The sequence below is a fragment of the Moschus berezovskii genome, chromosome 18, assembly GCF_049115385.1.
Source record: "Moschus berezovskii isolate FMDL1 chromosome 18, NW_MosBer_1.0, whole genome shotgun sequence".
Taxonomy (NCBI): Eukaryota; Metazoa; Chordata; class Mammalia; order Artiodactyla; family Moschidae; genus Moschus; species Moschus berezovskii.
The window spans coordinates 34695772-34712756 of record NC_142477.1 but is presented as its reverse complement, the minus strand read 5'-3'; the positions used below and the strand labels follow the sequence as shown (position 1 = coordinate 34712756).

Genomic DNA, 16985 nt, shown 5'->3' with positions numbered 1-16985 from the left:
AAAGTGGAAAACTATTTATGAGTACAAATAGTTATTTCTACAGTTTTATTTTTAGAAACAGTAAAATGATAAATCCTTCCCTTGCAAAGACTTAAAGGAGATTACATGCCTGATTAAATTCACAAAATACACAGTTGATTTTTTCCTAACAAATAGCAGCATGCTTGATATGTTCTGCACAAGCGTATTTATGTCTGTGGTAGTCTTATTAATAAAGAAAAATAAAACAATGATATTGCTTTTATAATAACAGGCATATCAGACAACTGCTCAGCTAATTACTGATAAACGTTTACATCTACTGAGCATCAGTACTTTCAGTTCATTTTTAATAAATGCACCAGTTCTTACTAAGTTCACTAACTTTGGCAAGTAATAACAATAAAGAAAAAATAAATATCATTCTTAAAGCTACAATTTTACAAAAGTTCCCTGAAGAAAGTCATTCAATCAAATGTTCCTACTTTGGGGAAACCGAGGAGGGTTGTCATTGACGTCAGTCAGCGTGATGTTCACTGTGGTAGTCCCAGATAATCCTCCCATCTGGCCGCCCATATCCTTGGCTTGAATCACCACTTGGTACTGCTCCCTGTTTTCTCGATCCATGTTGAGCAAGGCTGTCTTGATGATACCTGTGGGTACGAAATTCAGAAATGGAAAGGATGTAGTAAAAATACTTTCCAAAATTATTTATTTATGCAAACAAACATAGATTGTCACCCACAATGTGCCTAACACTATGCAGATGTCATGGGTGACCATAAAGATGATTGATTATTGATAACCTTTGTACTGAAGGAAATTAAAACCACATGGGGAGGTAGATACATTAAAACATACACACACACACACTTGTTCACCTACAATGCAAGAAGAATGAAAACAAATGTAAATTACATCCTTCAGTAATGCAGATTGTAAGTTGTATAACTGTTAAGTGTTATAAGATGACACAGCAAAACATAACTTGGCATGTAGTACAGTGGTATACTACTATGCCACAGTAGAATAAAAGACAATTAGGTGTATTATGAGGAAATTGTTAAGAAAGTCATGTATACTTGAAAAGACTTCCCTAATGGCTCGGTGGGTAAAGAATCTGCCTGCTGATGCATAAGAAGTGGGTCTGATCCCTGGATGGGTAGACCCACTGGAGGAGGAAGCAGCAACTCACTCTAGTATTCTTGCCTGGGAAATTCCAAGGACTGGGGAGTCTGGCAGGCTGCAGTCCATGGGGTCAAGAAGAGTTGGACATGATTGAGCATACATATGTATATGCATGTATACTTGCACTGACTCTTGAGTTTCACTTTACTGAACTGATTCCTCATCAAATATACCCACCATAATGAATGTTCTGAGGATCTTCTAAACCACAGAACTATGGTCTTATGAAAACAGTATCGGTTCTCTCATAATAATCTCATAAAGCTTAGGCTTAAATTAACCACATTCTTTCAAAAATCACTGATGAAGTCTTTATAACCTTCTCTGGTGGCACATTCCAGTGCTTAATGACGAATGAAACTGAAAATATCTTTCTTTATTTTTAACAGAATACCTCAGACAACAGGTCAAATTTATTCCTATAGTGCTGGCTCCAGTGAAAGTGAAACTGCTTTCTATTCTCCAAATAATAGTACTTCTCTATTTAAATACAGGAGATTACCTTAGCCTTTTGTCCTTTAAGTTGAATAATTCTAATTTTTCATCCTCATTGTCTCTAAACTCAACATTTTCTTTCTCCTTGGGATTCTTTCCAAGTTCATTGCACCTCTTACATTGATTTCTAACTAGATATAGTAACTCAGAAAGGTTTTGATATCCAAACAATAATGGAAGCTTGAAAATTGTGTAAAAGGAACTTGACTCATAACATGATAGCAAGAATACATGTGGAATTTACTACACAGTACAAGTTCAGTTCAGTTCAGTTGCTTGGTTGTGACTGACTCTTTGTGACCCCATTGATTGCAGCAAGCCAGGCCACCCATGTTCATCACCAACTCCTGGAGCTTACTCAAACTCACTTCCATCCAGTCAGTGATGCCATCCAACCATCTCATCCTCTGTCATCCCCTTCTCCTCCCACCTTCAATCTTTCCCAGCATCAGGGTCTTTTCCAATGAGTCAGTTCTTCACATCAAGTGACCAAAGTATTGGAGTTACAGCTTTAGCATCAGTCCTTCCAATGAATATTCAGGACTGATTTCCTTCAGGATTGACTGGTTGGATCTCCTTGCAGTCCAAGAGACTCTCAAGAGTCCTCTCCAACACCACAGTTCAAAAGCATCAATTCTTCAGCACTCAGATTTCTTTATAGTCCAACTCTCACATCCATACATGACTACTGGAAAAAACATAGCTTTGACCAGATGGACCTTTGTTGGTATAGTAATGTCTCTGCCTTTTAATATGCTGTCTATATGTGTCATAGCTTTTCTTCCAAGTAGCAAGCATCTTTTAATTTCATGGCTGCAGTCACCATCTGCAGTGATTTTGGAGCCCAAGAAAATAAAGTCTGTCACTGTTTCTATTATTTTCCCATCTATTTGCCTTGAAGTGACAGGACCGGATGCCATGATCTTAGTTTTCTGAATGTTGAGTTTTAAGCCAATGTTACAATACAGTACAAGTGGTATATATTAAAACACAATTCATCACAGATAGTATGCTACTTTGTGGAGAAAGTGCAGAAAACTAAGATGTGGAAAAAAGAGTTACGGCAATCTATTTTTTTTAAGGGCAATATCAGTTAAGATAAGCTAGAGATACCAAGGGAACATTTCATACAAAGATGGGCTCGATAAAGGACAGAAATGGTATGGACCTAACAGAAGCAGAAGATATTAAGAAGAGGTGGCAAGAATACACAGAAGAACTGTACAAAAAAGATCTTCACGACCAAGATAATCACGATGGCGTGATCACAAACCTAGAGCCAGACATCTTGGAATGTGAAGTCAAGTGGGCCTTAGAGAGCATCACTACGAACAAAGCTAGTGGAGGTAATGGAATTCCAGTTGAACTATTTCAAATCCTGAAAGATGATGCTGTGAAAGTGCTGCACTCAATATGCCAGCAAATTCGGAAAACTCAGCAGTGGCCACAGGACTGGAAAAGGTCAGTCTTCATTCCAATCCCAAAGAAAGGCAATGCCAAAGAATGCTCAAACTACCGCACAATTGCACTCATCTTACACGCTAGTAAAGTCGTGCTCAAAATTCTCCAAGCCAGGCTTCAGCAATATGTGAACTGTGAACTTCCAGATGTTCAAGCTGGTTTTAGAAAAGGCAGAGGCACCGGAGATCAAATTGCCAACATCCACTGGATCATGGAGAAAGCAAGAGAGTTCCAGAAAATCATCTACTTCTGCTTCATTGACTATGCCAAAGCCTTTGACTGTGTGGATCACAACAAACTGTGGAAAATTCTTCAAGAGATGGGAATACCAGACCTGATCTGCCTCTTGAGAAACCTGTATGCAGGTCAGGAAGCAACAGTTAGAACTGGACATGGAACAATGGACTGGTTCCAAATAGGAAAAGGAGTGCGTCAAGGTTGTATATTGTCACCCTGCTTATTTAGCTTATATGCAGAGTATATCATGAGGAATGCTGGGCTGGAAGAAGCAAAGGCTGGAATCAAGATTGCAGGGAGAAATGTCAATAACCTCAGATATGCAGATGACACCACCCTTATGGCAGAAAGTGAAAAGGAACGAAAAAGCCTCTTGATGAAAGTGAAAGAGGAGAGTGAAAAAGTTGGCTTGAAGCTCAACATTCAGAAAACTAAGATCATGGCATCTGGTCCCATCACTTCATGGGAAATAGATGGGGAAACACTGGAAACAGTTTTGGGCTCCAAAATCACTGCGCATGCTGATTGCAGCCATGAAATTAAAAGACACTTACTCCTTGGAAGGAAAGTTATGACCAACCTAGATAGTATATTAAAAAGCAGAGACATTACTTTGCCAACCAAGGCCCATCTAGTCAAGGCTCTGGTTTTTCCAGTGGTCATGTATGGATGTGAGAGTTGGACTGTGAAGAAAGCTGATCGCCGAAGAATTGATACTTTTGAACTGTGGTGTTGGAGAAGACTCTTGAGAGTCCCTTGGACTGCAAGGAGATCCAACCAGTCCATTCTATAGGAGATCAGTCCTGTGTGTTCATTGGAAGGACTGATGCTGAAGCTGAAACTCCAATACTTTGGCCACCTCATGTGAAGAGCTGACTCACTGGAAAAGACTCTGATGCTGGGCGGGATTGGGGGCAGGAGGAGAAGGAGACGACAGAGAATGAGATGGCTGGATGGCATCACCGACTCGATGGAGGTGGGTTTGAGTGAACTCCGGGAGTTGGTGATCAACAGGGAGGCCTGGTGTGCTGTGATTCATGGGGTCACAGAGTTGGACATGACTCAGAGACTGAACTGAGACAATGTGACAACCAACAAAGTAAAATCTCAGTGGCTTAACAAAACTGAAGTGCTCTAGATAGGCCAGAAAGAAAATCTGCTCATGATAACCTTTAGACATTCAGGCGAAAGACTCACTTGATACTGGTTTCCATCCATGATCACTGTGGCAAGTGGGAGGGAAAATGGTGGATTATGCACCAGGCCTAAAATTTTGCTTGGAAATGCCTCATATGACTACCACATTTTATTGCCCCAAATAAATCACATGGCTACATCTAGCTTTCCAGTAAGGTAGAGAGATGCAATCCTACTAAGTAACTAGTAAAAGAAGAATCAGAATATGTGTAAACAACTCTCTTGGTTATCAAAAGGGGTTGGCCTTTTAGTTTTATCTCAAACTGGAGGAAATAATAAAGTAATGTGCAATTTTTCCAAATATCCCTTGTATAAACACAGTAGATGAAAGATCCAGTGTCAGATTTCTTGATTAAAATGATCTGGATGTCATGTTTACAAATATGTCACTGGTGCTTGGAGATGAATCTAAGAAAATTCAATCACACTGATTGTTTTTATTAAAAATATGCTAGCTCAGGTGAGCATGTCAATTAAAATTACAGATCTTTAAAAGAAGATGCAAGAGGAATTCTAACCTGTTTCTGATTCAACTGAAAAATAGGGCTGCCCCTGTAGGATGCTGTAGACAACTTTAGCACTGTTCCCGTAGGTTGGATCATCAGCATCAGTTGCAGTGACTTGGACAACAAATGTGCCTGTAATGAAAGAAACATGAATTGAAAATAAATTAAGGGTTCATTATGGATCCTCGATACCCACACATTAGGAAAAAGCACAATCATACTTCAGTACAAAACTATCATGGCAAGGGAGTGGAGAGCTGCAGTAGGATGCTAGGCTAAAAAGCCTTGGATTTCTTCTTCTGAAGGAATGTGAGCAACGTTCATAAATATTGAAAGCATTAAATTGGGCTTGCCAGGTGACTCAGTGGTAAAGAATACGCCTGCAATTCAGGAGACATAGGTTCGATATCTGGGTTGGGATCATTCCTCGGAAAAGGAAATGGCAACCCACTCCAGTATTCTTGCCTAGGAAATCCCATGGACAGAGGAGACTGGCAGGCTACAGTTCATGGAGCTGCAAAAGAATTGGATATGGTCGCTCAGCTGGTAAAGAATCTGCTTGCAATGCAGGAGACCTGGGTTTGATCCCTGGGTTGGGAAGATCCTCTGGAGAAGGGAATGGCTACCCATCTGCTGTATTCCTGCCTGGAGAATTCCCATGAACAGAGAAGCCTGGTGGGCTACAGTCCATGAGGTCTCAAAGAATCAGACATGACTGAGCGACATTCACTTCCCATTAGTGACTAAAAACAACAAGGATTAAAGTAAAGGGGAGCATGGGAATGATCATGACTTTGGGTGGAACTGATTCCAATCCATCTCCAAGGGTGAGATTTGATTGGGGTTTTGCTACAGTGATTCTTTCAAGTTGTCTAGGCCTAAATCTACTGGCATCTTGTACTACTTTTTCTACAAGGATTAGTTTAGGTGTTGTTCAGTTGGAGGGCCATTTGTGATTTTGCTGAAAATTTGTTGTGTCATAGGTGCTTTTGCTCCCTGAATGTAATGTGCTGACGTGGAGCCTGAAAATGCAGCAGCTATTTTGTGATCTTGGCAATGCCAGTCCGAAGACAAAGCTGAATCGGACAAAATTACAGAGGAATAGCTAGAATCTAAATCAAACTATGTTCAAAGTCCACTTTGCTTTTAGACTTAATGTGACCAATAAACACTTTCATTGTTTAAAGTAATTTGAACTGGGTTTTCTGTTACTTATAAATAAAAGCTTCCTAGGTGATAAATCTATCTGATATAATCTAAGAGGTTGAAAGACCTTCTCTTGAACCTTAAGAGAAGTAGTTTTGGATTAAGTAAAGAATTAATTGGAATAGTGGAGAATACACATCCAGAATTTATAATCCCCAAAGATGATTATAATTAAATGCACAAAGAAAGTTATGTTGTTTTAGATTGACATTCTTATTTTAGAGACCATAGTTAATAATAACCTTCAAAGTACCCCTAATCCCCATGAAATTCCATGCAAATTTTTATGTGTATGCCTAAATGGATATGACACAGTGGAGAAATGCCATAGATTTTATTTGATTCTGAAAGGGGACTGTGACTTCCTAAAAAGGTAAGACCCTCTGAGTAACATCATTTTATGAATGATTTTTGGTGTTCATATTATCCAATGAGTCCATTCTAAAGGAGATCAATCCTGGGTGTTCATTGGAAGGACTGATGCTAAAGCTGAAACTCCAATACTTTGGCCACCTCATGTGATGAGTTGACTCACTGGAAAAGAGTCTGATGCTGGGAGGGGTTGGGGGCAGGAGGAGACAGGGACGACAGAGAATGAGATGGCTGGATGGCATCACCGACTCGATGGACATGAGTTTGAGTGAACTCTGGGAGTTGGTGATGGACAGGGAGGCCTGGCATGCTGTGATTCATGGAGTCGCAAAGAGTCGGATACGACTGAGCGACTGAACTTTAACTGAACTGAACTGAAGCATACTGACAGAATTCTCCTGTCCATGAACAGGGTAGGGAAGTCACAGTTAGGGAATACTGGAATTTTCACTTGCTTTTATAATATCTAACCAGTTCTATATATTGAACTAATATACTATACTGTCTTAGGGAGGCATGCCCTTGGATGTAGCATGCTGATGCATGAGATAGAGCATCCATCCTTGTAATTTAGCAAAGAATGAGGGGAGAATGAAAGCATAAGATTTTAGAGTGAGAATTAATAGTAGAAGTCAACAAACACCTATGTTCTTACTTGACATCAATGCAAAATTTGATTGCTTTTAGAATATGATTGTTTGGATATTTTGAGTGCCTATTAGTTGCCGATGTGGTACTTGGGGCAGTGCATTTGTTTTTTCCTTTCATTCTTATGATAAGGATTTAGGAGTTGATGTTTATTATTTCTTTTTTATAGATATGAAACTGGAGGGTCAGAGACATCAAGTTGTTTATTTACCTAAGGCTACATAGTTGCTTATTAGTAGTGATAGTTTCAAACTCCAGTCCATTCGATACCAAAGTTCATTTATACCACCTTGTTGCTGTCCCACTACCTTTCTGTGAATCCTTTAGGATCCCTTTATTATCATATTAATGACATGTTAATTTATGATAATGATGAATATCAACACAACTGTGCCTGTGTGCAAATTGCAAAAGCCTTCTTTTCCTCAAGACCTGTTATTGCCAGCTACCCCCCAAATATTTATAAAACATATTTAACTCTATAATGGCTTCAGAAGCAAATGGTGCCCCTTATATTGTACAGTCACACTTTTCACGTCTGGCTGTAGGGCAAGGTGCTGATGACCAGACAGTCTTTCATGAATTCTTTTTGCCCTTTACCACACAGAGGAAAAATATTTTTTTCCTAACAAATCTTCTGTTTAAAAGAATTCTAATCCACCACTTTGGTGATGATTTGTGATTTTTCTAACAAAACAAAGTGACTTCAAGTAATGAGATGAGCAACTTCTTCATGAGAAAAATTTGGATGTTTTACAATCATTTCTGTAGATTAGCTATTGTTCAAGTCTTGGAACTGTGAACTGAAATATCCTTGATATCTGACTCACAGATGATGGAAATGTTTTTATTATGTAATCTAGCCCTTTTGAACTTGACACCAAGTGAAACTTAAAATAACCCTTTACACAAGTAGTTGAAAATTTGTCACTGTCTCTCCTGAAGTGTTTTAATGTGGTTAACAATGATGTCAGGATTTTTTTCTTAATTTAAGAAAAATTTACATTTTCCCAATCTAAGCAAACTAAATGTACACATTAAAATTGGTAGTAGAATTCTGCACAGAGTATTAACTTACCATATTAATGTCATGAAGTCTCAATTTTCACCACTTAATAAAGAATATATCCCATAGACATCTGTGTATTATTCATGGATTTTTTAAAAAAGTTTTCTTTGAGTCTCTTTCTAAAATATAATTACTCTTCAGTCTGAACTGTAAACTCAGGGCCTTTGTTTTCCACTGGGGAGATCCTTACCTAATGCCCAATTCTACTATGGGATAAGAGAAATAGAGAGGACTATCAAGAAATAAAGTGGGCATTTAGAGTGGGAGAGGAAACATGAAATGATCGCTCCTTTTCCCTGCCCTTCTCATTCTGCCACTTTTCATTCCCTAATCACTAGAGGAAATGTTGTTTTCCTAAAAATAATAAGACTAATCTTAGGAGACACTGGTCCACTTATAAAAAGGACCTAAATGGATTGTTTGAAACACAGTGCATCTAGAGTGTAGCATCCAAGTTCATTCAATTCAGCAAATTTTACTCATAGGATTCCTGATTCAGTTGATGTACTAGAGGAAACAATTGAATCACATCTCACTTACCGACATCAGACATTTCGGGAACAGTGGCCGTGTAAACCTCCTTGGTGAATATTGGTTCATTGTCATTGATGTCATGGATCTTGATGATGAATTCAGACTCGGGCTCCACGGGTCTCCCTGTTTTTCTGTTTATAGCCTGAGCTCGAAGTATGTAAACAGGTTTTTCTTCCCTGTCCAGCCTCTTTGTGGCCTGTATGTCCCCTGTGTTTTCATTGATAATGAAGAGATCTCCTGCTCCATCTCCTGAAAGGATATATTTAAGTGATCCATCTCCTCTATCCTGGTCTGAATGTAACTAGTGTAGAAAAAAAAATTAAAGAAAGTAAAAGTCAAGCATGTGATCCTAAACTGTTTGCCTTTATGATGCAATGCTATGTTAACTTTCATTCAAGTCTTTCTAAGGGTTGCAGATTTTTTTTCTTTTACTTTTCACTGAAATCCTCAATAGTAAATGCCATTTGTTAATGAGCATGTTTCCAAATCATGGAATTTTATAATCACCAAAATTTCCAGAACTGGAACTCATGTAAAGTTTAGTAACCTTCATTTTGAAGAATCAAAAACTACAGGCCAGAACAATAGAAAAATGCCCAAGGACACATTAGCCTGGCTGGAACAGAACTATTTTCACTATTTCTCTATTCTCACTACAGCTTTCAGATTCTATTAATACACCCACCCCTTCACTTTTATGTACACACACTCACTATGGAAGCAATACACTGTTAAGAAAAATATTTTGGATTTTTTAATCAGAGAGTACATTCTGCATCTACACTTTGCTATCTTGGTGAATTTAGGGAAGCTAGTCAATCTTTTTTATTTTAATATGATGGAGATTATAGTGAATTTTCTAGGAAGTGTGAAATTTATTTATTTATGAAATTCAACTCAGAGTGTTTGAAAAAAAAACCATCTTAAGTGCTGCCAGGGACAATGCTTTGAATCCCCACCAACTAGGTAATTTACACGGTCACTTGGAATAAGAATATTTAACACATATTTTAGTTTAATATGGGAAAGGAACTTCTAAAAATTAGAGTCAGCCTAAAATTGAATAATCTGCCTTATGAAGTAGTGGGTTCTCTGCCCCTGAAGGCAATCAAGCAGAGGCTCTGATAAGATAAATAGCCAGTGAAATGGGTCTGGGTAAAGGGTTGAGCTAATGAACATAAAGACACAACTAAAGTGAAGAGGATGATCTTAACTTGAAAATGTAGCCCATGTTACTTATTCTGAGTTTTATTTCCACTGTGTTGACTTCCCCGCAGTTTCTTTAGTTCCCTTTTTCCCACCTCAGCAAGACTTTGGGCAGTATCTCACAGGTCTTCTGATAATCTAAAGCTATTCACAAATTTTTTCAAAAAGTGCTTTTTATCAAGAACTTTTTTCAGACTTCAGTTGTAAGTATACATAGGGAAAGGTTAGCATTCATAGGAAGGCTGCTAATCTTGAAATCTGTGAGGACCCTGTGAGGTCCTCCTGGGTATAAAAGCCCTTCTGTGTTTCTTCTTTCTTGTTTGTAGAAAAAGGCTGTAGTCTCCTGGGCCTTGCCTGAGTTCCAAAGAGCAGACTCAAGCAGTTACTAATTAGGGAAGTGAGGGAATGCACAAACAAAGGAAAAGCAAATCATTCAATCATAAGACAGAGTTCTAGTTATGCAGTCCGAAGAGATATACATAACAATCTGACAAATATTTTGAGTTCTTCAGAAACTAAGCCCCCAGCACAAGGTGGATGATGGTGATTTACATGCTACCACAAGCATGTAGACCCCAGATTGTTTGAAACCAGAAGGTTGATGATTATGGTTCCTGAAACATTACCCTGTTACCTTACCATCAACCAGTCAGAAGAAGGTCCGTAAGCAGCAATTCTCATGCCAAATGTTGCCTTTAACAACCCTTTCCTGAAAGGGAATCTGAGTCTTTGAGCATGAGCTGCCCATTCTCCTTGCTTGGTGCCTACAATATATGCTGTACTTTCCTTCGTTACAACCTGGAGTCAGTAGATTGGCTTAGCTGTTTAGCAGTTGAGCAGACCCAAATTCTGTTTGGTAACAATCTCTACCTTATTTCAACTCTGTCTAAGTGGAGCATCGGCTATGTTACAATAGTAATGGCAACAACAGCAACAGGCAAACCAGCTCTGTGTTCTCTTAACCGCATTGGATATTCAGAGTAACTTCTATAAACATATTTGAAAATAGAAGCTCAGGGCAAAAGGGGGACTTAAAAACATGTAACCCAGACTTTATACAACTATGTCCCATGGAATATCATTTATACAAAATGCTGAGAAAAAAAGGTTCTGTGGCCCAATAATTTTGGGAAATACTTCATATTCTGCCTCTTTCTTGGAGTCTCCCACTGCCCATTAACTTAAGAAAGGCTATGAGTACCTACGGTCCCAAACTGTACTAAACATTATTTGACTTGGCTTTACTGAACTTTCTTTGCTTACGAATCCTTTTTGGATGTGATCCATACTGATGTTCCCCAAAACAGTTTTCCAAGAAACTCATTTTGCGAAACATGAGCTAATTGAATGTATCATTGCAGAGTCAAGAAACTGAGGCTTTAGAGTACATAGAGTTTCCCAAACCACACAGATCGTGTGAGAGTCAGATTAGACCTTGAGTGCAAGAAGAGACTTACAGATTATTCTGTGCAACCACCTCATTTTGAGAGATAAACTGTGCCCAACACCACACAGCTACTGCTAGTTAACAGCAGAGTTTGAGGAAGAGAATATTATTCATGCAATTAGTAGCCTTGAAAGCAATGTGACAGAAATAATGCAAGATAAATGCAAACGAGGAGGAAATTGCTTAGAAGTGAGACAAATGAAATAAGAAATGTAAAACAAGTGCACACCATGATTTGTGTAATGTGATATGCTAAGAAAACGTTGAAACCCTGATTACACAGAAAGAGCCACTGGGGAAAGTTTTAACTCTCCATCGTCAAATTCTAATGACTGAAGAGAGCTCTTAAAAAGCTATTTCATTAACTCACGAGTAACGAAAGCAATCTCATTGCCCGTTGGATCTGACTCCGGGGCAGCCATGGTCAGCAGCCTGGCACAGTGCAGGGAGCACCACACCAGGAGAACCACGTGTGGCTCTTGCTCATCCTCTCACTCACCAAGTGTGAGATCATAGAAGAGTTAATTAACCTCCCAGCACCAGGATCCTTATCAGAAAATGAAAATAATGGAGCCACAGGACAATGCTGTCAAGAAGCACTATTTAGAGACTATATACAAATACTATGTTAATTCCTGCATAAACATGGGATTAAAGCATGTGTTTTATAAAGTGGCTTCAAAATTTAAGACGCTGTTACTATTACTAGCTCTTAGTTCATAATAAACAGGTTTTTGCTTTTATTTTGACTTTGAGAACTTTTTCTGAGGGCTTTGAAAACCCCATTTAACAAACACACAGTATCGCTGAGGTAAAATCTGTTATCAAAAGCCAGTATTCTTCTTCCAGGTGGCAACTGTTATCTTTCCATGTGATTTATTATATTCTGCATTCCGCTAGATTATAGACTCCCCTCGACTGGTTCTTTCATCACTTTCAATATGCAATCGCTGCACACTTAGTAGGTGAATACCATATCTGGTCACAAGATTTATTCAGGTAAAAGTAATCAGAAACTTATTTTTAGCTGTTAGGAGACTCCACGTTGATGACTTATAGAACAAACACCAGGACAATATAAAAGGGCAGTGGAGATGCCAACTAAGAGTGTGAACGGGGATTGCTCGGCAGATTCCACTTCTGATATATCAATATTTGAAAACTAGTGGGAAAATACATCTCTTCACAAAGGCATCATATGATAATAAAACAATTTAACCTCACACCCCTTCCAGCACAGTGTCTGCATCTGATGAAGTGCACAGAATAGAAACTTCCAGAAGCCTTAGTGTGCTCTTTCTCTACTCAGCTCCCCTTCTGTTGAACCCCCCTGGGGCCAGTTCTTTTTTTCTCTTCTTGAGGAGAAGAGGAAACATAAGACATCAGTGCAAGTGAAAGTGGTGGTGACAAGCAGACATTAGGGGTTTATTGAGCTCTTAGAATTTAATTGGATTTTTTTCTTTTGTGATGTCATTCATCATGGCCACTGTAAAAGGCAGAAGTTAAACAACAACAAATAAAAGGTTGTAGGCTGCCTGAGGCATGTTTTTTACTAATTTCAGTTTAATGTGGCTGTTCCATTAAGTTTAATCATCTGGTTCACTTTTAACGATTCACCATCAAGTAAAAATTATCCACTTTCCTCAGAAAGTCACATTTCATCTGGGACTCTCAGGACTTTTTACTACTGTACCTGGAGGATTTTGTTTCAGGAGGAACTCTTGGTTTTGGCTTGTTTTTCTGTTGACTTATCATCATCATTATTTTTAAAATAATAAAGTTTAAAAAAAATTTATTTATTTCACTTTTTGTTTGCCCTGGGTCTTCACTGCTAGTTTTCTAGTTGCGGTGAGTGGGGGCTACTTTTGAGTTGCAGTGCACAGGCTTCTCATTGCAGTGGCTTCTCTTGTGGAGCACAGACCCTAGGTGTTCAGACTGTAGTAGATGTGGCAAGAGGGCTTCATTGCCTCGCAGCATGAGGAATCTTCTTGGACCAGGAATTGAACCAGTGTTCCCTGCATTGGCAGGTAGATTCTTAACCACCGGACTACCAGGGAAGCTCTGTCATCATTTTTTTAAGTGTAGTACCTTAACAAGTAAATACAGGAATTTGGTGTTACAGATATGACCCCATGGCAGGCATCACCAAAGCAGTGCCAGTATCTTTATACCTGCTATATGCCCCACCTCCCAACTTGATTTTGACTCCAATTCAAAGGTGTGACACTAATTGTACATATTTTTAGTGGTTTATGGAGCTAGTTAATGCTGCTCCCTTCCTCCCATTACCTATGTGTCACTGAGTCACTTGTCTAAGTCAGTAACTAAACTGATTTTCTAAGCATCATTGAGACAAGAAAGCAGAGTTTAAACAGAAGCATACCTACATGACACATCTGAAAGTACCTTAACAGGGGAAGAAATTATGTGATTTTTTTTTTTTTTTTGCTAAAATAAAAAATTGGGTTATGACTAATATGCTCATAGAAAGTAATGTGGTCCTTTAAGAGATGGAATCAATGCTAATCTGAGATGTACAAGAATCAGAGAACAGCCATGGTTAAAAGATGTCTGATTGGGACTGAAGTGTAGAAACTGGATTTGTAGTGGAGAGACCACCTTTGTGCCAAACAGACTGAATAATATTTTAAATTGGGAGAATAAATTTACAAATCAAGTTAGGACAAATTGAAGCTTAACTGAATTCAACATGTATATGTATACAAATACATATCTTGACATAATGCACATATACATCATGCTAATAAATACACTTAATGTTGTAAAAATTGTGAAGAGCTTGTTAGATAGAGTTTACATCTGGAAGTAATTTCTCAAAGTCCATGACAGGGATTAGGAGTGGATTCTGTTTTAGAGATCATAGGATTAGATAGGTAAAAAATCTTTTAATAAAATTTTATATTATCACCATGTTTTAATAATGCTGTATTTGGATGTTAGTGGTTAGTATAAGTTAACTAATTTATATCTGATGATTTTTTTACAAGTTAAAATGCTGATGGCAGAATATTGGGTGGCCAAAATTTCATCTGGGTTTTTCAATAAGATGCTATGAATGAACTTTTTGGCCACCCAATATTATTGTGGTGGGCTGCTGGAACTAGTTAGCCATGCAAGATCTCAGACCTCATCTGCCACCAGAATCACAAACTCAAAGGATGTCGCTCAGCAGTCTGTGTTTCAAGTAGCCCTCCAGTAATTCTGATGAGTGCTCAAGTTTGAGCACTAGTTTGAGTGAACTCTGGGAATTGGTGATGGACAGGGAGGCCTGGCGTGCTGTGATTCATGGGGTTGCAAAGAGTTGGACACGACTGAGCGACTGTCCTAACTAACTAATGTTAAAAACATGCATGATCTTGGGCAAAGGAAACCAATGAGTATAAAGTCATGCTATGTAGTAGTTGTATAACTTTGGGGAACTTAGTTAATTTCTCCAAGTCTTTTTCTCATCTACATAAGAATAATACTGATACTTAGTTTACAGGTAGGTTGCTCTGAAAATTAATAAAGCAATATATGTAAAATGGTTCACAGAAGGCCTAGCTTAGAGATATGCTGCAATAAATTATTCTTACATCATTTAGTTGTTCAGTTGCTAAGTCGTGTCTGACTATTTTGTGACCCCATGAACTGCAGCATACCAGGCGTCCCTGTCCTTCACTATCTCCCAGAGTTTGCTCAAACTCATGTCCACTGAGTCAGTGATGCTCTTCAACCATCTCATCCTCTGTTGCCGCCATTTCCTCCTGCCCTCTTACATCATAAATAGGAACTATTCAACAGGTGGATTTTGCAGGTGAAAAGGCTTGTGTCTGAATTCTGACTTTCCTACTGATGAACTAAATTAATAAGATTACTGTAGTAGTCATGCAGTTCATCTTTAAGACAAAACTCAAAAATAATAAATAAAGAAGAATGGTTTGGAGAGGTGGTGAAGTCAGTTGGGAAGTACTGAGTGTAAGTTGTCCAAGATACTTGCCTGGGAATTAGCTGTATCCATAACTCTGGATCTCAAGAAAATGTCTGCTCTGGGATTATATAGAGATTTGGACATTAATGGCATATAGATAATAGTTGAATCTATGAAAATAGATGGATAATCTCATTTAGAGAGAGTATGTGAAATGAGGGAAGACAAGGATCAAAGGAATATCCACATTTAAGGGACAAGGAGAGGACTACCTGGCATAGTTAATTATTTTGAGTTTTGTCTTAAAGATGAACAGCATGACTACTTCAATCTAATTAAATTAGTTGATCAGTAGGAAAGTCAGAATTCAGACACAAGCCTTTTCACCTTCAAAGTCCACCTGTTGAATACTTCACGTTTACATCAAAATCATAAGGACCACCAGAGAGTCACCCTAAATCCCCCTTCTGTCTCTGTCTCCACATTCATTAGACCCCTAACTCCTGCCAATCCTGCCTCTTACCTATATCGTGACTCACCACCTTGTGGTGGTGGTTTAGTCGATAAGTTGTCTGACTTTTGTGACCCCCATGGACCGTAACTCGCCAGGCTCCTCTGTGCATGGGATTTCCCAGGCAGGAATACTGGAGTGGGATGCCATTTCCTCCTCCGGGGGACTCACCACCTACTTTGTCTCCATTCCTACTTGTGCTACCCTGGTCCAAGTCACCACCATTTCTCCTTGGTCTATTGCAATGAGGCTCTCCCACACATCTTGTGCATCTATTTTCCTTTCTGCAATTAGATGAACTTAAACAATTCATACATCAGGTCTTTGTAATCTTGATCTCCACAGGGAAATCTTCCCTAAGTGGCTAGTCTAAGTTATATTCTCCTGCTACTGCTGCTGCTAAGTCGCTTCAGTCGTGTCCGACTCTGTGCGACCCCATAGACGGCAGCCGACCAGGCTCCGCCGTCCCTGGGATTCTCCAGGTAAGAACACTGGAATGGGTTGCCATTTCCTTCTCCAATGTGTGAAAGTGAAAAGTGAAAGTGAAGTCGCTCAGTCGTGTCCGACTAGTAGCGACCCCACGGACTGCAGCCTACCAGGCTCCTCTCTCCATGCGATTTTCTAGGCAAGAGTACTGGAGTGGCTTGCCATTGCCTTCTCCGATTCTCCTGCTGCTGCTGCTGCTGCTGCTGCTAAGTCACTTCAGTCGTGTCCGACTCTGTGTGACCCCATAGATGGAAGCCCACCAGTCTCCCCCGTCCCTGGGATTCTCCAAGCAAGAACACTGGAGTGGGTTGCCATTTCCTTCTCCAATGTGTGAAAGTGAAAAGTGAAAGTGAAGTCGCTCAGTCCTGCTAGAGTCTCCCAATTTCTTCGCTAGTTAGCCGTCAGCACATTCATGATTTTTTTGTTGTTGTTGAGAATTTCACAGCTATTTTCATGTTTCAGTCAGCATATAACTAGAATGTGGTCCACTGGAGAAGGGAATGGCAAACCAC

General features: G+C 39.1%; 1 protein-coding gene across 2 annotated transcripts in view; it reads right to left on the bottom strand.

The window, feature by feature from the left end:
- The window catches only part of CDH6 (cadherin 6), a 165577-nt gene that overhangs the window by 30112 nt on the left and 118480 nt on the right, over positions 1-16985 (bottom strand). For both annotated transcript variants that reach the window (XM_055422235.2, XM_055422236.2), the window contains exons 3-5: positions 8899-9193; positions 5076-5195; positions 465-632 (exon numbers count right to left, since the gene is read on the bottom strand). In XM_055422235.2, coding sequence (XP_055278210.1) covers positions 465-632; positions 5076-5195; positions 8899-9193 — 583 coding nt within the window. The remainder of the gene's footprint in view (positions 1-464; positions 633-5075; positions 5196-8898; positions 9194-16985) is intronic.